The sequence below is a fragment of the Carya illinoinensis genome, chromosome 13, assembly GCF_018687715.1.
Source record: "Carya illinoinensis cultivar Pawnee chromosome 13, C.illinoinensisPawnee_v1, whole genome shotgun sequence".
NCBI lineage: Eukaryota > Viridiplantae > Streptophyta > Magnoliopsida > Fagales > Juglandaceae > Carya > Carya illinoinensis.
The window spans coordinates 34,562,377-34,585,018 of NC_056764.1; the positions used below are offsets into that span (position 1 = coordinate 34,562,377).

Below are 22,642 nucleotides of genomic sequence, written 5' to 3' on the forward strand. Positions count from 1 at the left end.
TTCTTTTGTCAAATGTTTGGTATATAGATAATGAGTAGAAGAATTAAATAAATTAAAAAAATATAAATCTAATTTTTTTAAAAAAAAGAAGAAAAAAAGTGTAGTGTGTAAAATTATGTGTAGCAAAGCCTTAGTGCATTTTTACACTCTTTTTCTATGAATTTATTAGGGAAACTTGGAATTGTCATAGGTTATGCGAGAACCAAATACTTCCTTTTGAAAAAAAGTAAAGTTTATCATTAAAAAATTAATTTTTTTATATGAATTCAATATTTACTCACATTTTTTAAAAGAAATGTGCAACGCTTGTATACTTTATAAATGCAAATATCATTTCTTATTAAAAAACAGATGGGACAGATACCGCTTGTTTTTGTTTAATAGAGATACGAAAAAAATGCAGAGACAAATTGGAAAAAAATACACGAGCATCTATATCCATATATCAAAAATGTATTTTCATGAAAGATCTGAAATCATCTTATACCTTACAAGTTCAATGCTCATACATGATCCTGCCACTCCCTCCCACTCATTCACAACACCCTTAAGCCTCTAAATTTAGAATGTAGTAATAGAATTGAAGAGACAAAACTTACTTTTCCCTTGAGGTTTATAAGCATCTATACAATATAAATCCTGAATGACATTCTTCCCTCCACTATTAATGGTGGCTGTGGCAGTCTTGACACTGCTAAACCACATAGCAGTAATTGAAACTGCTAAAATTCATACATTAACTGATCACCTTCTGTTTATCTTCCAAGGCCTGAGCTAAACCGGTTGCTTCTTCATCCTTCAAAAAGGTCCTCAGACACCCATTGATGATACGTGGTGCCGCTCCATCACAGAACCTTTTAGCAAGATCGACAGCCTTCACAAATACTCATATATGATTCGGCATACACATAGAAATTGGCAGGAAAGTACATCAAAGCAAAGGCAGAGCTCAAAAGGAAATCAAATTGACTATATTACCTCATTAATGACAATCTGGTGCCGTGTCCCTATTACTGTAATTTCGGACATTGCCAAATGAAGGATACACAGCTCCAAAATTCTGCCCGCTGGCTCACTCTGCAGCATATAAGTAAATAAGATGAACAACATTTCTCAGTAAAGTTTAAGAGAAAAAAAAAAAAAGAAAAAGAAAAAAAGGACAACCCTGTAATTTATTTCTTCCCCAGCCAAATTAAAGACAAAAAGAAATATGGGGGGAGAACTCTGTACTCTTATTGAAATGTCAAAACTTAGAAGAACTAAAAGGGAAACCATTAAGGAAATTGCCAACATTTCCAAAATAAAAAATAAAAGTTTATGAAAATGGTCTTAACAAGAAACTAAAAAGTAATTATCTCTTGGGCTCAGCTAGGTCTCTCTCTCTCTCTCTCTCTCTCTCTCTCTCTCACACACACACACACGCACGCACGCACGCACGCACGCACGCACGCACCCAGCTGGCTCTGTGGCTATTATTGCTGCTACCTGCCAGTTCTTTTAGTGATTTTCTTTTTTTGATCAGTGGTTCTTTTAGCTATCCCTTCCAAAGAAAGAATATAACCAGCCTATGCCCCCGCACAAGTACCATAAAAAGTAAAGCGTAAAAAATAAAAATAAAAGGTAAAACTGGCATGAAGAAAAGGCTATGCATGTATCAAAATTTACGTAAGAACCTCAATGCTTTTTTTTATTTTTTCTAAAAAAGAAGTAATTTATAGACAGACATCTTTACCCGGTCCAAGTCATAGAGTTGAACAAAATGCTAAATAAGCACGTGTTCACCTCAGTGATTTGAAAGTGGCCCCAAGAAGTGCATAAAAATTTAGCATGTTAAGGTCAGGAAACAATAGAACTGGAAAATCAACAAAAATTACAAATGATGGTTGGCAAATAATTTTAGGTATGAATTTTACCTAACAAGAAACAACGCCTACAATTGTTAACAAAGAGGACTGCATTAGCAGGAAATTGGAAACCAAGAATATATAACACTAACTGTTTCAACCTTCCAATTAGGAGGGGCAACTTTATCAATAACAAGCACATGACTGTCCCATCTATCCACGACTGCTACCAAAATTTTCCTTGTAAATCTGCAACATATCATGAAGGCATGGTAAGCTCTCTCTCCTCTCTCTCTCTCACACACACACACAAACATATATGCATGCACACATGAAATATTTCAAAAAGACATGCTCCACTTGCTGTAGATAAAAAATGTAGTTCAGAGGGCTTACCGCAAAATCAATTTGCTGTATACCAACTTTGGAGGAGCTGCAAGGACTTCTGCTTCTAAAATACAAAAAAAAAAAAAAAAAAAAGTCATGCCTAAAAGGAAAATGACAAAGGAAAATAGAATCATGAGCAGATATAATAAAACTAAATCTAAATGCTAAGAACAATTGCAAATTCAAAGCCATCGCTTACTCAACATGCACAAAACTATTGAAGTAGATTTGCCTTTCTAGTACCAAAAAAGGTCATTCCAGCACAGAAATAGAGCAACATAGAGGTGTCTTATAACTTCATGAGACATGAGAAGTGATAACTTTTATGTGCAAGCCCTGATAACTTAAAACAAATACAAAATTCTTCAATAACAGCAGTGGAAAATGCATACATTCCAAACCTCCAGAGCTCCCACACACTTTGACTGAAAACCATCACTACACAAGCTTAAGATCAATTCTAATTACAATGGGAATTCGAATTATAGTCTTTGGAACATGGGGATATTTAGCTACAGTCAGTAATGTCTACTTAGAAAGCTTGTATGATGAGCGCATGACTGTACATGTAACTTAACTTGCGTGCAAAGTTACTTGTTGTTTCCAACTTGAATAGAAAGACTTTTGGTAATTTAGAAGCCATCGTACCAGTCCCGAGGACATATGGCCTCTAATTCCAATCTAGAATGATAATGGAACCAACACATCTGAACAATTCAAACTTACACAAAGATACATAACATTATGGGGTGTTTTTGTTTTTTTTTTGTTTTTTTGTTTTGGGGGGGAGGGGGAATTCTCGCTATCTCCAGAACCTCCATCAATTAATCTGGAAGCAAATTAGCCGAGCAGACTCAGAGATACAAACAGTTCTAAAATTCAACAGCAGTCTGAAAGGGAACTCTAAAATTTACGCCTCGGGCCCAAGACGAAGAGATTGCATGGTTTTTTAAACCTTTTAAGCTAGATAGCATGAGAGAAAGACGTACAAATACAGTTGATTCAGTAAATTAGCACTCAAATCCAATATTTTTTCTAGCAAAAATTTAAGCATCAACCAAGGTCGTGAAAAATTAAATTTGTGACATGCTTACCGATTGCAGATTCTTTATCATTGTTGCGTAGAAGTTCGTCTGCTTCTTCAATTGTTTGTACCGTGACGGGTGGGCCTCCAAAGCTCATGTGGTTGTATGCCAACAAGGAAGCGTTGTCGAATTCATATCCGGGTTCTGAGAAAACCATAGAAGATTTTGAAAAGACAAAAAAAACGCTTCTTTTGTATGGGAAAGATTGCTAACATAGTTGGTACCTCGCCGGGCATTCATTCGCTTCTCAAAAAGCCGAACGGGATCTGATCCTTCTAAACATGCTGCATAAACTATTGACCTGAGATTCATTCAACCCCACCAAAATAATATTAAATTTGACTTCATCAATAGAGTTTGGAAATGGAGTAATATCACAAGCATTCTCCCCTGCCGTTCTTATTTTACCGAGAAACAAACACGCGATGACGATAAAAGGGAAGAGGAAATTCAGAAAGGACTTAACAGAGCGAGCTCTCTGGCGGCTCTTGGACTGCAAAACCTGCCACTCTTGTCAATCTTTGGTAACATATCTCTGGAATAAGAAGACGTTGTTGAGGTTGAGAAAGGATCGTTGGGTTTCTCCGGTGCTTCTTGTTCGACGGCGAAAGCAGCTGAATTTCGGAGGATAGAGATTCTTCGGGGGCACGGAAAAACTAGAGCCGTGTTCTTGGCCCACAAATTACATTTGAGAATGGAGGTGAGCAAGGGGTACTTTCCTACAGAAGGAGAAGAAAGCTGGGAACTGAGCCCAAATTGGGGTTTTAGAATTGGATGAAGAGGAGAAGAAGAACAAGAATGGCTAAGAAGAAGGGAGCTTCCTTCCATGGCTGCTTCGGCTAAAATGCCTCTCGTTGGTCGTGGTGTTATTTTTCCAGAGAGCGCTGTGGAGAAGAAATGAAGATAAAACTCTTTTCTCTGGTGTACATTCGTCGCATGTCAGGGTCTTTAAGAGGGTTTTAGGGATATTTTCAGTCTACGCACGTCGTCGTTTCGACCCGATGTCTTTAGGCTGTGTTTGGGTGTTCTCAACACTTTTCAACATTCTCCATTATTATTGATTACTTTATTATTATTTTCTACCTACTTTTTAATACTATTTAATATTTTATTATTACTTTTTACTTATTTTTTTACTATTATTAACAACATATCTCAACAATTTTCAACATTCAAATTCAACTTTAAACGAGATAAACTGCAACAGAAAGACAAAAACATACTAAAAAAGTGGTTATTTAGTACAATTTATAATTCTTTTCCCCCTATTAGAAAGTTATACATGGTAGTGAGAGCGTAGGCATCGAATTTTATATATAGTTGCGTTCTATTGATTGGGCTTGATGTTTAAATCGAAGGAAGTAGAGTGTAAGGTGATAATGCTTGAGTTCTGTTTGTCTGATCGTTTTTGCATCTTTGAGTCCATGCCAGATTGATCGAATGCTCATAGTCTTTGAAGTGGGATTTTACATCGTGGGAGATCATATGTAGAAAGTTTGCAGATGAAAATAGTAATAGAGATGAAAAGGTTGCGGCTCAATATGGAAAAATAAATATCATAGAAGATGCAACAATCAGTATTGATCACTTCTAGGCACAAAATTCTCATATCTCGTTTTAAAACCAAAAACCCTATGCCCCATAACCCTCGCTACAACACACACACCCTAAGCAGGAAGATCAAAATTCAATCCACTTTAGCCAACTCGTGTACTCCAACCCAACCTTTGGATCAAGCTCTTCCTTTAGGTAACTCCCTGATCTCTCCCTTTCTCTTTTATTATAGGTATGTTAACCAAATATGATGAGATCATATGAAGTTAGTAAAACTTGATTTCATAAAGGGCTAGGAAATACACATGCTAGAATTAGGTTTTATGGCATTAGTATGCATGTATATATACACATGGGATTGGCCAAGATCTAGAATACATATTGGATGATTATTTCAAATAAATCATGCATATTTGAGGACTTAGGCCCACAATTTTGATGGTTTAAACATAGGCGGGACAAATTCTACAAAGAAAAATCATGAGCAATTCAAGTGACATGTAGTGTAGGCTTGTACATGGATGGATGCATTAAGGTTTGGATAATATGAATTCACATGACTAAGTCATGTTAATAGCATGCATTTTAACATGACTTAGTCATAGACTTACTATACAAAATTAGTTTGAAGATCTTAAGAGTACATAGGCGTATGAATTGTGATGAAGTATGATGGACTAAGATTAATAAAGTGACATACCAAAAGTTAAGGACTAATTGAATATTTAGGACCTTAATAGGTATTTAGGTACTCCAACTAGAGACATTTTTTTAGTTTTTAAAGTGGTATATACCAGATTATAAATTGATGTGGTTATATATTTATTGAATATCATGTGATCGCAATGCGCTAATTGATGTCTAGAGCTGCAAGGTAAGAAATATATATGATCATGCCCTTTTATTGTCATGCATATTTTTCAAATTATGCTAGTAATATGATCACATCTTTCATTATTACGAATGTTTTCTAAAGTATGTAAGTAATATAACCATACATTTTCTAAATTATGTAAGTAATATAACCATACCCTTACACGTACATATGGTAAACGACATGTTTATTATAAAAGTATTATGTATGCACAACCCATTCATTAGAAGTCTCCTTATACGTACTTAAGTCATGACGGAAGTGATTTTTTACTACTATGATGGATTTATGAATGCCATGATTTTATGCATAAGCTTTATGTTAATTTGCATTGCAAGGCATCACGATATTTATGAAAATTCAAGATTTAATGTTGTTCCCATGCATTGCAATATATTATGAAAAGTCATGATTTTATATGAGGTAATATGCGTCACAAAATTTTATGAAATATTATAATTTCATGTGAAGTCCATGATATGACAAGATATGCAAAACAAAAAGTATGCATGCATGTTTATGATGAGATATGACAATCAAGATACGTAATGACCTATTATATTATGACAATGAAAATGGTACCATGAGATTAAGAGGCATATTACATTGTCATGATGGACACACTAGTAGTGCACCTAGTGTTATTATTCTTATTCCCAACTCATGGACACGGGTGGAATGAGAATTTTCAAGATTCACTTACCCTAACTCATGGGGTCAATGGTGGGTACTAGTGAATACGGAAAAGTGAAATACAAGTTAAGTCATTATGCATAGTTTATGTGCATGTTTAATAATGTATTTATGAGCATGCACGTTTTTCAAATGAATCCTATATTTGTAATGTTTTTACTACATGATGTATTGCTTATTGAGTATTTAGTTCATATTTATATCTTAAATATTTTAACCTCGCCAAGTCATGATCAATGTGAGAATGATGCTGTATGACGGGACTTGATTAAGGGCGACGAAATAGAGACCTAAGTAGTTTGAGATATTTAATTTTATGTTTCAATCATTAAGTTTATTTTATTAAGCACGTGAGACTTAAAATACTTTCAATAAGTGCTTATAAAAACTCTCTTTTAAATTTTAATGAAGTATTATTTTAGATTTTGGAATCTTTTATACTAGGTGCTTCATTTAGAACGAATCTTTTAAGTAGATGCGAGGTCAAGGGCATTTTGGGTCCCCTAGAATATTAAACTTTGCATTAATATTGTATAAATAGACCTATACGCAAAAGAAACGAGAAGCGAAATAAAAATAGAAAAAGAAAAGAAAGCCAATGCTGCATGGCTGGTACGAAGAGAAGAAAAACTAGGAATATTTTATCTCCAGTTTTGCAGCTATATTTACATGTTGGGTATTGTAATTTTTATTTATTTATTTAGTTTCTTTCAAAAACTATTTGATGTTTATTTATGCTCCACATTAATTGAGAGAGACAGAATTCTTGATATCAGTTTAATTATATTTTTATCACGATTTAGAATAACTTTAATAAGCTGAAAACCTAATTCATAATTTTGTTAAAAATAAAATCTTATCTTATATCTTATATCTTATATCTTTTGTAATTTATTTTAACAAATACAAGTGATGATTTGATTTTATATTTTTGAGCGAAGAAGAACATACTTTACACATTTTCTAAACACAAAAGAAGTTTTAACGATGATATTTTTCATGATAATAAGATTGATTTATAGGTTATCATGTAAATTTTCGAGAAGAATTAATTATCATAAATAGATTATTGTGAATTAATGAGGTGAATTCTAAAACCTTAGTTCATTTTCCATTAGTAGTTTATTAATTGTTTAGATTAATTTGCATCTTTATAAATTATATATTTTAGTTCTTTTATTGTGATTAGTTCATTAAATTAATTATTTTTTGCTTTGATTAATTGGTTGTTTAGTTCTTAGTTTCACACTTCATTTTATAACTCATCTTTTTGAATTATATTAGAATTTATTTAGTTTATCTTTTGGTTTCTTACGTTTTTACAAGTCCTTGTAGGTTCGATCTCGTTCTTGCTAAAGTATATTTAAGTATAATTCATGCACATGCGAGTATAATTAAAATTTCACAACAGATATCATTCAAAAACACATCTCTCTAAAATGAAATATGCTGAAACCAACTATTATTGGCCTAATTGATTAGAGACAAGTCCTTAAGCTTCAGTCAGCACTGCACATTTTGAAGGGAGCTATTCAAGAACTTCAACTAGTCTAGAGATTTATTAGGGCTGAGCAGAAATTTGAAAATCCGACCCCGACTCCGTTTCGATTCCGACAAGTCGGAGTTGGAGTCAGAGTTTTTTTCCCAAGGAAAGTCGGAGTCGGAGTTAGAGGTGGAGGTGAACTGACTCCGATCCGCTCCGACTCCGACTCCGATGCCTAGCTCTGACTTCACTCCAATATTGTACATATTTAATAAAAATATATGTAATTTTCTATATATTAATCATATAAATATAATAACATGTAATAATAATGTATAAATACCGATATGCATAATAACATGTAATACCAATGGATAAACACTAATATATAAATAATAAATTTATAATAACATGTAATACTAATATATAATAACTAAAGTATTGATTATGTAGATTTTATATAACTATATCTTATATAGTTAGTTAAACTCAATAATATATATACTAGCATGAGTTAATTATTATTATAAAAATATCTATATTTTTTATACATTAATCATATATATTTTATATAACTATAACTTATATAGTGAGTTAAATACTAGTATGAACAAATGTACCTAAAATAATACACTTTTACTATAATAATATGTAACACTAATGTACCTAATATACCATGTAGTAGTAATGTATAGACTATAGTAATCAATCTATGATTCTATAATAACTTATTGGAATGAAATTTGTTGCAATTTGTATTGGTTTTCCGTTCTTTTGTCGTATGTTGTAACTTGTTGATGGAATTAGAACTTGATGGATGATAAGCCATGAGTTGGTTGGATAATTTGGGAGAATAGATGATGATGGATAATTAGTTTGTAATTTTGGTTATGTATTTTTAATGTGTGTATTATAGTTGGAAAATTTCTTCTTACAAGTTTGAATTTTGTTTTATTTTATAGTGTCCAAGATTTTAATGTCTGTATCAAGTTCTAAGGATCTAAGGATGAATAATCCTTGTATGAATGATTTCTTTTTACAACTTAGAAATTAAAAATTAGAAATTATATTAAAAAAAATTGATATGGAAGCCCAAATCCGATTAGAGTCCAAAATTGTAAAATTAAAATATCAAATAGATTAAAGAAAAAAGTCTAATAAAAAAGCCTAACTTCGACTCCGTTCTGACTCCTCTCCGACAAGTCGGAGTTGGAGTCGGAGCAGAGCCTATAGAAGTCAGAGTCGAAGTCGGAGGTCGGATTTGACCTCCGACAAAGTCAAAGTCGGAGTCGGAGTCAGAAGACGACAATACCGACTCCGAAAAGTCGGTGCTCAGCCCTAAGATTTATCTCCAAATGAGGAATCTCCAATTACACCGGCTTGGATGAAATTCCCCTTTATTGCTGATAAACTATAAACTTTTGGCTGCTAACATGCAGAAAGATCATTAATTGCTTGATACACACGCATTTATATATATATATATATATATTAAAGAGTCTGTTAAGAAAAGGGGAAATGTATAACAAGAATTATTGAGTGGTTCCTATGACCAAAACACCAATCATCGCCATGGTACCAAAAATTGACTATCCAATTGTTGTGTTTGATTTTAGGTTGAAAAGTTTGTGCCAATCATCCTATAAAAAAATATTGGCATTAATGCCTAGAATGGTTTGATTGCAACAAGGTACTTTCACTTAAAGAGAGTATACGTTTAGCACAAAAGCTTACTCATAGTTTAGAAATGAAATATTAAGGGGGGTAGTGTCATGTTGAAGGTGGATATGGCCAGAACTTTTGAGGTTGAAGAATCTATTGAAGTGGTGTGTATTGGTGTCGTGGCCTCAAGTTGATTATGCCTTATATATGCCCATTGATTAGGCCTCGAGTTTTACAGGTGTGTGGCATATAGGAAAACTCAACACAAACGACTTTAAAAGCCTTTGGAGGGGAGGGGGAAGGAGCTGGAACTACTATCTTCCCTTAAATCGACACCTTATGCGGTGGGTTTAGAAAATAGAAAGAAAAGGAACAGATCAATTAATTGCTAAAAAAAAAAAAAAAAGTATAGAAAGAGACCAAATACTTGATTTGAGATAATCGGGCCGAACTCGTATCAATCAGCTATTGGGTTTAGTTGTTAGAAGCAGCCTCTCGTTAAAAGTTACTGGGCGGGCCTGTTTCTGGTCGTTCCCTGCTGTCAGCAGCGTTCGTCTTCAACTCCCCTCAGTCTCTCGCTCTAAAGTGACGAGCAAAGAAAATCGAAGTTCGACGCGGAGTGATATCGGTGCATTGGGTAAAAGATGAAGCCGAACTTCTCTGTTCTCCGTTCTCTTGTGCCCTACCTGTGCCTGTTATTTATGGTCTCTCCGATCGTGATTAGATCAGTGTCGGCAGCTCCTCTCGAAGACCCCTTTCTTGGAATTGCTCCCGAAGGTCCACCCCCTTTTCTTCTTTTATTACTAATCTAGCTATTCCTTCTTTGCTTTTCTCCATTTTCAATTCAAGTACCCTGACTTTGTTGTAATTATATTGATATATCCATCCCGCAGATGAGAAATATTACAAAACCTCGGCGGATTTAATATACTGTAAAGATGGATCCAAGAAATTCACCAAATCTCAACTCAACGATGACTTCTGCGATTGCCCTGATGGCACTGACGAGCCTGGTTCCTCTCTATTCTTTCCTTGCCCATATTTCACACTCAGTCACACTCTATCAATGACTCTCTTAATTTTAACTAAGTGAATATATTTTGACTCGTCTATTTCATTGAAGGGTTTTTTTTTTTTCCTCGAAAAATATTGTAACATTTGAGAAGGTGGTTCATTTTTGCGGTGTTTTTTGATCATAAGTCAGCAAGAAAAAGATCTTTGGTTATCATCATATAACCAAAACAAGGTGGAGACTCCTCTTTTATTTTTTATTTTTTTTAGGGGTATTACATTACCATATCTCTCTGTGTGGGGTTTGCTCGATCGCTTGTTTGTTTATTTGTACCGTACGAACGGTCTGTCGTCATCCTAGATGGAATTAGAGTTCCTCGATAATTTCTTTGATCATTGCACTTGGAATAGGAATCCTTATAGTTTCTTTCAATAGATGATATCTATCTTTTATTTCTGTTAAAATTCTCTTTTGTGGTTTCTAGGTACATCTGCATGCCCTGCTGGAAAATTCTATTGTCGCAATGCAGGACATGTTTCACTTTTCTTATTTTCTTCTAGAGTGAATGATGGTATCTGTGGTGAGTACTTCTCTCTCTCTCTCTCTCCCTCTCTCTCTCTCACTCTCTCTCACACACACACACACACACACACACAATTCATGGCATGCTGCTTCACTTTTTCGGTTTTTACTTCATGGGCTTGCATTTTTTACTTTGATTAGTCTCGAAAACATGGCGCTTTTTTTATTACTAAGTAAAGAAACCTGGATATTATTTTCCCTATTTCCCAAGGCAACACTAGAAGGATGTGATGTATCATAATAAAGGGATAACAGCCGGGACAATTTAGGAGACCAGTAGATACGGAGAATGCACGGTCCTACTTGAAACTAAAATAAATAATCTTGCATTTCAAGGATAATGCTCCCTGCATTATAAAAAGAGAACTAGTTTCCTGTGCTGGTGTTCTACCTCCAATTCTAGGGGCTGCTAACCTAGATTGTTTAAATCTTGCATCAAATGCTGTTTGATGCTAGATCTCTGTGGTACTTTCTCCTGTTTACTTAATTCTCTGTGATCTGAGTTTAATTGTCACCAATCTGTAGATTGTTGCGATGGGAGTGATGAATATGATGGTAAGGTAAAGTGCCCAAATACATGCTGGGAGGCTGGCAAAGTGGCCAGAGATAAGCTGAAGAAAAAAATTGCTACATATCAAGAAGGGGCTGCTTTACGGGAGCATGAAATTGAACAAGCAAAACTAGCTCTGACTAAAGATGAGGCAGAGCTGACAAAGTTGAAGGATGAGGAGAAAATACTGAAAGGGCTTGTTCAACAGCTTAAAGGTATGGTTCTAGCCATGTGATTAGTTGAACCTTCCCCTATCCATGAGCAAGAAATTACTACTGGAAGATGTTCTACTTATCATGCAACTTCAGTAGAGTTACCATATGGAGTGATGCAGTGATGTTACATTCAAGAATAACCATTCCAATTTGGAATGGAGAGGACTAAAAATGAAAATAATGAGCCATGTGATGTTCATCTTGCAATAACATAAAATTTATCCCATTCTCTATGTACCTTGGTCCTCTTTCCCAGTCATGGGTATAGGTACGACACTTATGGTGTACTCTAGGAGGTTGTTTAGTTATAAGAAGTTTACCATCAAATAAGTGTTTTGTGGTTTGACTTATTTGCAGAGCGTAAAGAAGAAATTGAAAAGGCCGAGGAGAAAGAACGTTTACAGAAAGAAAAAGAAGAGAAGGAAAGAAAGGAAGCCGAAGAGAAGCTTAATAAAAAGGAAAACAAAGCTGAGCAGGAAGCTGATCAGGAGATCAGAGAAGATGAGGATAAAACTTACAGTGAAGAGAAACCAACCGAAAGTTTACATTATAATGGAGTTGGACCTTTGGAGGATTCTTCTTTAGTTCAGGTTATTTATGCATGCTTGGCAATCCGTGGTAGAGCTTATTTATAATTTCATTCCGAACCTGGTAACCACAAGCTCAACATGTGGTTGTCAGATCCTATAACCAATGGGCACCTCTTTTGTAGTTCTTGGGTTTTATACCCCATATTTCACAACCACCTATGATGCCATTTCCCTAAATTTCACAAGACCCGCTCACCATTTACTAAAGGGTACATTACTTCTAAAAATGACCTGGGTTATGAAACAATGCCAGCATTCCAAGATTTTATTCTCAAGAACGTTCAAGATTTTAACTAGTTAAGCTGAAAGACAAATAGAGAATGCGTAATACATTTGGAAACTTGCATTTACGAGGATCACTCTTCCATCAACAGCTACATTCAAGATGTCTTCCTTCACTTATTAAACTTTGTCAAATTTGGCATAAACATGGTGTATGTACCTGTTGGTGCCTGTTCCTGCATCCGAGAACAAACAAATGCATATAATATAGTGTATGTATAGCTGAGATTTACCTATGATTGGCCTGTGATCATTGTCATTAATCCCCAATATTGCAAAAAATAAGTTTGTTTCTACTAGCTTCTCATTCACAGCCTTTTAATAGGATGTGGTAGAGGACAATGATGAGTCAGCAGCTGAAGTTGAGAATGGTGATTCTTCAGAGAATGAAGGATCTATGGTTAATGGAGTAGAACAGGTAAATCAAGATTCCTTGCTGTTGTATTTCTTTCCCGAAATGGATAGAAGTAAGGGTAGCTCTTCAAGACTTCATCAAACCTCCATTCTCAGTAATGGACTTAAATTCTTCCTTAGCCAACTCCAATCTCTAATCTATTATGTCCTGATGTTTTTATCTCAAAATAGAATGCAGCGGAAGGAAAGAAAGAGTCTGCAGTTATACCTGATTCTGGAAGCAAGGTGCCTCCTCTTGAAGCCACTATATACTTTAAATTCATTTCTGTGTTTAAATTCAATTATGCTAAATAGGGCTGAGCAAAAATCTGAAAATCTGACTCCGACTCCGACTCCGCTCCGGCTCTGCTCCGACTCCGCTCCGGCTCTGCTCCGACTCCGCTCCGGCTCTGCTCCGACTCCGCTCCGGCTCGGCTCCGACAAGTCGGAGTCGGAGTCGGAGGATTTTTCCGGTGGGAAGTCGGAGTCGGAGTCGGAGTCGGAGTCCAGGCGGATCCGACTCCGACTCCGCTCCGATCCGACTCCGATACTCCGACTCCGACTCTGCTAATTTATATATTTTATAAATAATATATGTGTTTTTCTATATATTAATCATATAAATATAAATATAATAACAAGTAATATTAATGTATAAATACTAAAATGCTTAATAACATGTAACATTATAATACTAATGTATAATATAACATATAACACTAATATATAAGTAATAAATTTATAATAGCATTTAATACTAATGTATAAAAATTAAAATTGATTATATAGATTTTATATAACTATATCTTATATATTAACATCATTAGTTAAATTCAATAATATACTAGTAATTCACACTAGTTATTAGTTATAAACTTATAGTAAATAAGTTAATAAATATTAATAATTTACTATATACTAATAGACTAATAGTATTAGACTATTAGTATATAGTAAATTACTAATATATATAATAGTATACTATTAGTTATATATATATATTAAATTAATATCTTTAAGTTATTATCTGTTAGTACTAGACTACTAGTGTAACTAGTGTTATCACATATTATTAGTTACTAGTTACTAGACTATAGTAAATAAGTTAATAATTATTACTAATTTACTATATATTAATAGACTAATAGTATTAGTATTAGTATTAGTGTATTACTAATATATATTATATATATATAATAGTATAGTATTAGTTAATATATATAAATTATAATAGTATACTATTAGTTAATATATATTAAATTAATATCATTAAGTTATTATCTATTAGTACTAGTGTAACTAGTGTTATTACATATTATTAGTTACTAGTTAGTAGTTATTATATCTAGGCTATCTAGTTATTAGACTATAGTAAATAAGTTAATAAATATTACTAATTTACTAATTTAATAGTATTAGCATTAGTGTATTACTAATATATAATATATATAAAAATTATAATAGTACAGTATTATTTAATATATATTAAATTAATATCTTTAAGTTATTATCTATTAGAACTAGTGTAACTAGTGTTATTACATATTATTAGTTACTAGTTATTACATCTAGTTATTATTAGTTATAGACTATAGTAAATAAGTTAATAAATATTACTATATATTAATAGACTAATAGTATTAGTATTAGTATATTACTAATATAATATATATAATAGTATACTATTAGTTAATATATATTAAATTAATATCACAATATAATTACATAATTATTAAATATATTCCCTTGGATATAAAAACAATAAAAATTTTTTTTCAAATTTCTAATATATAACTAACTCTCTAAGTTAGTAATAATTAATAAAATAATAATTAACTAGTGATTTTTTTAGTGAGTTAATTAAATAACACACATTAAATTGTTACTTAATTTTATTTTCTAATGTATTAATTTTGGTTAGATAAATTAGAAATCTCAAATTATATTTAAAAAAAAATTGATATGGAAGCTCAAATCCGATTAAAGTTGCAAATTGTAAAATTGAAATGTTAATTGGGTCAAAGAAAAAAGTCTAAAAAAAAGCCCAATAAAAAAGCCCAACAAAAAGCCCAACTCCGACTCCGCTCCGACAAGTCGAAGTCGGAGTCGGAGCGGAGTGGGGTCTAAACGGAGTCGGAGGTCGGATTCGGCCTTCGACAAAGTCGGAGTCGGAGTCGGAGGAGGCCAAATCCGACTCTGACTTTGTCGGTGCTCAGCCCTAATGCTAAATATAGTTTTGTTCTTTCCTGCCCTCTCTCCATATCTTACTTACTATGCTTGGTTTGCATTGGTTGCTTGTTTGTTAATAACCAACTGTTGTCTACATTGTTATTTTGTTTCGAACTTAGTAGTGGGTAAAATTGGATATAAATAAACGAAATATTTGAGGACAAGGAAATTTGAAGAAGTGCACCTTGATAAGTGTGGTGATGGATACTTTGGATGAATTTTTTTATAGGTAAAATGCAAATTTTAAACTTTGGTATTACTTATAAAAAAAAAAAAAAAAATTAAACTTTGGATGAAACTTTAAAGAAGGTTCCACATGAGACTTCAGCTAGCAATTAAGGGTATGTTTTGTATATGAGATGAGAAATTTTCAAAACTTCTCACAATTTCCTTCTAAAACATTACTCAAACACAAAACACTTTTCAATTTCAAATCTTCAACTTTTTCATTTAATCATTAAGATTTTTACAAACTTTAAAACAAAACACAAAAATCAATACAACTTTTTCAAACTTCAAAACAAAATAAAATTAAAAAATATTATTCAAAACAATTTTTTTTAACTTTATAATATTTTTATTCAACCTTTTATCTCGATTTTCCCCCAGCCCAATAAAACATCTTAACTCAAACTATTTCACTACTATTCACATAATTATGAGATACTCCAAGTGTCCAAAGGAGCCCTAAAACTATTTTCTGATGGAACATGAATATATTGCATATAAATTTTGTTTATTTATTTGTTCTAACTAATACTCAGCAAATTGATTTTCTTGCATACATACTATATATACACACACATATATTGATAGGTTAGATGAAATTTTTATCAATATGAAAGAAGAGTGTTACCTCAGTACATAGAAAGTATAATAGAGATCCGCTTAGTTTGGAGAAGGGAAATTTGCAAGTAAATCTTGAAAAGGGTACACTTTTTTGGACCACTATCCAATGAAAGAATATTAAGGAATGATGACTTGAGTTCTGGCACTGTCTTAAACATTCCTCAAAATTTTTTTGATAAGTAAAACATTCCTCAAAGTTATGCTCATTTCTTTCATTCCAAACACTCCACAATTATCAAGAATGGAATATTCCGCAATACAGCACATTGATGGATGCCATTTCCAGCATGGTGGAAGATCCACCACTTGAGCAGGCATAACCCACTCAATCCCACATAGGCCAAAAACCATATTCTATAAGGGTTTTTATTTTATTTTTTTATAGGTATAACATAAGGCATTGGTGACCTCACAATGCAATAGAAGATGATCCATAGGTTCCTTGTAGGGGTGGGCAACAGGGCCCCGCACCCTGCTACCCCGCCCCCGTTCGCCCCGCCCCCGCACGACGGGGCGGGGTACACCGCCCCGCATGGGCCGGGGCGGGGGCCCCCGCCCCGCATCTAGTCCCCCTAGCGGGGGCAGGGGGCGGGGAGAGCCCAACCCCGCCCCGCATTTCCCCCGCCCCGCCCTCACCTATATATATATATTATATATATAAACATAAATATTTATATTTACAAAAACATAAATATATGTTTATATATATAAATATATATTTATATTTTACAAATTGTGTATATATAAATATATATATTATAATTTGTTAGACTTGTTCACAAATTATGCATTAGCAAATTTAAAAACTATATAGTTTAAAAACTACTAAACTACAACTTACACAAAATATGCATTAGTAAATTTAAAAATAACATAATTTTTAAATTATAGTCATATTTACAAAATTTAAATTTACAATTTAGATCTAAACATATATTTTTTATCACTTTTAGATCTAGAAATAATTTTTTAAAATAATAAAATATAGTTAATATTTGAAGTGAAAATAAAGCGGGGCGGATTGGGTATCCGCCCCGCACCCCGCCTAGCGGGGTGGGGTACCCCGCCCCGGGGATGCGGGGGCGGGTGGCGGGGAGGAAAACCCCACCCCCGCATGGTGCTGGGCAGGGTGCGGGGAGGGGGCTACCCCGCACCGTATGGTGCGGGTAGCACCCCTAGTTCCTTGTTATTGTGCAGACAGCATTTGTCAATTACAATGATGCCTTGCTTCCTCATGTTGTATAGGGTGAGAATCATTCCTAAAGCCACAGGCCAAGTGAAGAAAATCACTTTAAGGGGCCTTATTCCTCCAAATAAGGTTCCACAAAAAAGTGCCCCTAGCATGGGCACACAATACATTGTAAAATGACTTGACCTTGAAGACTCATTTTGTGGATGGGCCAAACCATCTTTTATCTTCACCGTAGCTTTCCATCCTCCTCGGAATACAACTGGTCAAAGAAAGTTGAAAAGAGATCCACCTTGTCATTAGCCTTCTCGACAAAACCAACACACCACCAAAAAGATTCAGATGATAGTTGATAATGCACCACATAAGCATCCTTAGAGCAAGCAATTCGGAATAACTCCGGGAAAGCATCTTTCAAAGATTGGTCACCACACCAAACTCTCACATGTGTGCGTGTGTAACCATCTCTGAATTAAGGGATGTTATGTCACCACACAAGTTTTCTTTCTTCTGTTGGTTGCCTGGGGGCAGTCGCAAGGCTGAAACTGATACGTAAAACTTCACGTTTGTATTTCCCTCATTCCTGGGTCCTTTGAATTTGAGTTTATTGATGTTTGCCTTTGTGTGGTATACTTAGGGGATTGAAAATACTGAGGGATTATCAAAGGAAGAGTTGGGTCGCCTTGTTGCTTCTCGCTGGACAGGAGAGAATACTGCAAAGCAAGCCGAACAAGTTGATGCTGCAAAAGGTGATGATCATGAAGAGCATGAAGAGATGCCCAGGGGCACACATGATGAGGAAGATGATGGCTATGCTTCAGAAACTGATAATGACAACCAAAAATATGACGATGACAATGATGATATGGAAGACGAAGTAGATGAAGATTTTAGAGTGGATCATGATGACTCTAGTTCTTCGTACAAATCTGACTCAGACACTGAATTAGACTTGTCAGGTTTGCAACAGTTTGTTCTCTGTGAATAAGTTGTTTATCTTTTCTTTTTCCCTTGAATATAAGTTGTTTCAAAACACTCCTTGTTTTAATAACTTAACTGCATTCTAGATATAACAACCCCGAGTAACCCATCTTGGTTGGAGAAGATTCAAAACACAGTACATAACATTCTACGTGCTGTCAATTTATTTCAAACTCCGGTGAACCAGTCAGGTACAAACTGAAGTTTTATGTTATGTAGTGCTTCACAATGGCAATAAATGCAATGAAATGACTTTTATCTGTTCCCTTTTAAATTCTTTAGAGGCTGCTCAGGTGCGCAAGGAATTTGATGAGTCCAGTGCCAAATTGTCCAAAATTCAGTCAAGAATATCAAGTTTGTCGCAGAAGCTGAAACATGATTTTGGTTGGTACATAATGGGCTGTATCATTTTAACACTTTACTGATGTAGTCATTGTGTTGAAGTTGGCTGTTTGCTTGGCTACTGTAAGCTGAACTCAAGTTTTGACATTACAGGGCCTGAGAAGGAGTTCTATTCATTCTATGGTCGCTGCTTTGAGAGCAAGCAGAACAAGTTACAAATTTTACTTTAAACTATTATTGTCTGCATATGATGTTTTGGGGTTTCAAGGAAATTGCAATCACATTCATTTTCATTTTCTTACCTTTTGGTCAATCAAAATCTTGGTTCAGGTATATTTACAAAGTCTGCCCATACAAACAAGCTTCCCAGGAGGAGGGCCATTCTACAACGCGTTTAGGGTACGTGTATATCTGCGATCTTTGGTCCTTTACATCTACTTTCCCATTGAGTTGCATATTCTGAGGTATAATTGTCGGAGACCTTTTTCCAGAGATGTTGCACTTAAGTATCTTAGTTGTCCAACCAATGAACTTGTTTCTAGATTGATGTCCTGGTATCAAGACAAATACTACATTGAATAATGAAATTGAAACAATTGTGCCATCTCTCCAATGGTTAGATCTCCTGGTATGGACTACAAAAAATAATGTTATCACCGTATGCATATGCATCACCTTATCCTGTTGGTTGACCCTCAGTAGAGTCATGGTCAGTTCCTGTAGGTATTCTGATATTCCTTCTTGCAATTTGTTCTGCTCCTCTGGATATATCAAAGGAAGTCTCATTTTTACACAGACACACAATATGGTTTTCCTTGCTTTGAAATTTTTGTCAGAGATTTACATATTTCCTTATGTTCAATCAGCTCATATGGTATTTGCGTACTCCATTTTCCTTCTGGTACACAGGCAATGGGACAAATTTGAGGATTCATACAGACTCATGATGTTTTCAAATGGTGACAAATGTTGGAATGGGCCTGATAGAAGTTTGAAGGTAGTTATTGCCATGCTAATAAGTAGGATCGTGATATTTGTTTTCTTTTAACAAGGATGATGCTCTGTGTCTTTTTTTTTTCCTTTTTGCAAATGATTGAGGCTGCTTGGCAGAGATGGTTTAATTGGTCGCATTTAAATATGCACAAGATTTAAATTATGCACATGAATGGGCCATTTATAAGACTATTTTTTTTAATGCCCCATGGGATAAGGATCTACGATAATAATAATAATAATAATAATAATAATAATAATAATAATAATAATAATAATAATAATAATAATAATAATAATAATAATAATAAATATTTTATTTGAAGGAGTATTTGGTATAAAGGTCATTTTTTGAAAAGGTAGGGCCAAGTCATGAGTTGAGTAGCTGCAGAAGAAGGCAGCCATACTCACTAGAAAAAAGGTTGTTACTAGAAACGACTCACTAGAAAAAGGTTGTTACTAGAAACGACTTAGTAAAAAACTAATTGAGAGTTTAAGGGTATGCTTGGGGAATGAGATAGGATGAGAAATATTTGAATTGTAGTGAAATGGTTTGAATTAAGATGTTCTATTGGGCTTTGGGAAAGGAGAGAGAAAAAATTAAATAAAAATATTATAAAGTTAAAATAGTATTAGAATATAATTTTTTAATATTATTTTTGTTTTGAGATTTTGAATTATTTTTGGTGTTTTGTTTGAAAGTTTGGGAAAGTTGTAATGATTAGGTAATTATTAGATAAAAAAAGTTGAAGATTTTAAATTGAAAAATGTTTGTGTCTGAGTGATGTTTGGTAAGAAAATGAGATAAGAAATTTTGAGATGAAACCATTTCTACTCCCAAACAACCCCGAAAACTAATCGTGATGCTCTATTTGGTACCTTCTACAACTTGCTGTTGTTTGTTTTACAGGTCAAGTTAAGATGTGGGTTGAAAAATGAGGTTGCGGACATAGATGAACCAAGTCGTTGCGAGTAAGAATTGCTTTCTTCTTTTTCCCACCAGCCCTTCTCACTCACTATAGGTCGCTTACTGTTATTTTTTCTCGTGGCAGATACATGGCATTGTTATCTACCCCAGCTCTTTGCCTTGACGAAAAGCTTAAGGTACTTTTATTGGTCCCAAGTAATTTGAAGTTCTGATCGCTTGTATTATGCACTGAATCCTAATGGAAGTGTGAATTGTGATAGGAACTACAACATAAACTAGAATTGATGAATAAAGAACAACCACAGAGTCATGATGAACTTTGAACCGTCTGATTGGCTTTGGCTGCCACTGCTCTTTTGTAAGCTGACTGGTTGAAGTGATCCCTTCTGTTGATGGGAGACTAATCTGCTCAAACTTGATGATAACAGGGATGCATAACGGGGCTTTTGATTGATAGTTTGAAGGAACTAGAAGCAACACCTGAAGTGGTGCCCTGGACTCACCTCTCTCTCTTTCTTTTTTTTCTTTTTTTTTTTTTTTTTTTTAAATTCCTTCCACAATCAAACCCCCACCCCCTCCCCCCCAAGCGGCCACGGCGGGGTTTGGAGCACACTTAAATCTGACGTTTTTTTTTTTTTTTTTTTTTTGGGGGGGGGGGGAGAATACGGACTGAGGCTTGGGAGTCCACATCACACCTTCACCTTTGGCTCATCTAAACTGATTTTGATATTCATCCTCTAAAACATTCTGTTCTCAGAGCAGCGGTTCTCATTCCTACATCTGCGACTGTCAGTTTGCATATATCCCAATAGCATGTCTTTGAAAGCCCTTTCCTTAAAAACTGCTTTGCTTGCCAAAAAATATATATTTAACATTTGCCCGACTGCCAAATGTGGTTTTAATATAGAAAATAACCGGACTATGGACCTTTTTTTTAAAATTTTTTTTATAACAATCTTTCTACGTACAGTCGGGATGTGTAATTGCGGGGAAGCAGGTAGGCTACATCAGTCAAGTAAAAAAAAAATAAACTAGATGAAATAAGAAAGAAAATTGAAATCAGAAGAGGAAAGAAGAAAGCAACATTCGTGGGTGTTGAGCTTCTTCGTTTGTATCTTCCATAGCTCAAAAGAAAATAGAAATCAGAATTGACTGAAAGAGAAAAGAAATGCAGCGGCACATTTGGTAACTTTTTCGTCTTCATCTTCCATAGCTGAAAATAAAGAGAAATGGGTGTCGTGCACACGGGTGTTGCTGAGGGTGAGTTACTTCGTCTTCATCTGTCTTTGTGTATTCATCTTCGTTTGGTTCATCATCAATACCATCCTTGCTTAGATAGTCCTCCATGGCATCAATACCAACCGGTTGCATTCATCATTTTTCTTCTACTTTACTCCCTTATAGATGCGTCTAAAGCACTCCGTCCTTGCTTAGATAGTCCTCCACGGTTCAAGTGTAAAGCTAGTCCGACTCTGCATCAATAACTCCGGAAGTTGATTCAACAAAGGTATGAGTCACTTGCTCTTCTTTAAAAATATAATCTTGGGACCCGTTTTCTTATCCTTCCTCTATGCTTTCTTATCCTTCGTCTCGGGGGAATCTCATCCAATTCCAAGCAAACCCGTTTGTGTTTCACTTGTTTCGCCTATTTCTTTGGTCCCCGCAAGTCAATTAAGAGTTCTCCAAATTTGTGTTATGTAATTTTCAAGATTGGTTCGAGCAATGGTTAGTCAATCCCAGAGCAACTCGCTCCACGACTTAACCGTCAAGGTTAGTTTGTCGGGACATGTTTTCCTTTGTCAATTTCGGGTATGCTTTTCTTGTTTCTTTTAGTTTTCCTTTCGGTGGATTTTAATATGGCCTATGATATTTTGTCGCATGGAACCTGGCAATGTCACATGGAACCAGATCTTGTGAAGATCAGA

General features: G+C 34.5%; 2 protein-coding genes across 3 annotated transcripts; one reads left to right on the plus strand and one right to left on the minus strand.

The window, feature by feature from the left end:
* Positions 1-410: 410 nt before the first annotated feature.
* LOC122292913 lies at positions 411-4,255 on the minus strand. Of its 2 annotated transcripts, none has more exons than XM_043101474.1 (7): positions 3,783-4,255; positions 3,541-3,617; positions 3,326-3,460; positions 2,241-2,295; positions 2,006-2,093; positions 979-1,077; positions 411-874 (listed from the first exon to the last, which is right to left on the minus strand). In XM_043101474.1, the coding sequence occupies exons 1-7, from the start codon at positions 4,142-4,144 to the stop codon at positions 737-739; spliced, it is 954 nt and encodes a 317-aa protein (XP_042957408.1). In that variant the 5' UTR covers positions 4,145-4,255; the 3' UTR covers positions 411-736. The 2 variants fall into 2 exon arrangements, with proteins under 2 accessions (XP_042957408.1, XP_042957407.1); XM_043101473.1 differs by having other exon boundaries at positions 1,997-2,093.
* Positions 4,256-10,029: 5,774 nt separating this feature from the next.
* On the plus strand, positions 10,030-21,653 carry LOC122292234 (glucosidase 2 subunit beta). Its single transcript, XM_043100471.1, has 16 exons — positions 10,030-10,359; positions 10,476-10,595; positions 11,079-11,174; positions 11,702-11,941; positions 12,299-12,531; positions 13,139-13,231; positions 13,399-13,452; positions 18,111-18,432; positions 18,541-18,645; positions 18,737-18,838; positions 18,950-19,007; positions 19,127-19,195; positions 19,706-19,793; positions 20,700-20,761; positions 20,842-20,893; positions 20,978-21,653. Exons 1-16 carry the CDS (start codon positions 10,227-10,229, stop codon positions 21,038-21,040), a joined length of 1,890 nt encoding a protein of 629 aa, XP_042956405.1. The 5' UTR covers positions 10,030-10,226; the 3' UTR covers positions 21,041-21,653.
* The last annotated feature ends 989 nt before the right edge of the window (positions 21,654-22,642 follow it).